Source organism: Lipotes vexillifer, unplaced genomic scaffold (assembly GCF_000442215.2).
Source record: "Lipotes vexillifer unplaced genomic scaffold, Lipotes_vexillifer_v1.1 scaffold477, whole genome shotgun sequence".
Lineage (NCBI taxonomy): Eukaryota > Metazoa > Chordata > Mammalia > Artiodactyla > Lipotidae > Lipotes > Lipotes vexillifer.
The window spans coordinates 2,613,998-2,614,456 of NW_006770652.1; the positions used below are offsets into that span (position 1 = coordinate 2,613,998).

General features: G+C 70.6%; 1 protein-coding gene across 1 annotated transcript in view; it reads left to right on the forward strand.

Moving 5' to 3' along the window:
• Positions 1 to 132: 132 nt before the first annotated feature.
• Positions 133 to 459, forward strand: part of SSPN (sarcospan) — a 45,037-nt gene continuing 44,710 nt past the window's right edge. Inside the window, exon 1 of the mRNA XM_007446282.1 lies at positions 133 to 411. Within this exon, the coding sequence (XP_007446344.1) occupies positions 133 to 411 (279 nt within the window). The remainder of the gene's footprint in view (positions 412 to 459) is intronic.

Below are 459 nucleotides of genomic sequence, written 5' to 3' on the forward strand. Positions count from 1 at the left end.
GCTCCCCTTGGCCTTCGGAGGCTCGGCGAGTCGCTCCAAATGTTTGCCATATTTGTTCAGCCTCCGTAACTCGCCGAGCAGGGCCAGCGCGGCCCGCCCCGCGCCACCCTCGCCGTCGCCCCCGCAGCCGCCATGGGCAGGGAGCGGCCGGGCCGCGGAGCGCGGAGCCAAGGGGGACCGCCGGCCGCCGACGCCGCGGGGCCCGAGGACATGGGGCCGAAGAGGGGCGCGGGGGCCCCCAAGGAGTGCGGGGAGGAGGAGGCCCGGACGTGCTGCGGCTGCCGGTTCCCGCTGCTGCTCGCGCTGCTGCAGCTGGCGCTGGGCGTCGCCGTGACCGTGGTGGGCTTTCTCATGGCCGGCATCAGCTCCTCCCTGCTAGTCAGAGACACTCCATTTTGGGCTGGGATCATTGTAAGCATCGAGTCTGTTTTGCCTGAGCGCGTTTGCCAGACAGGAATG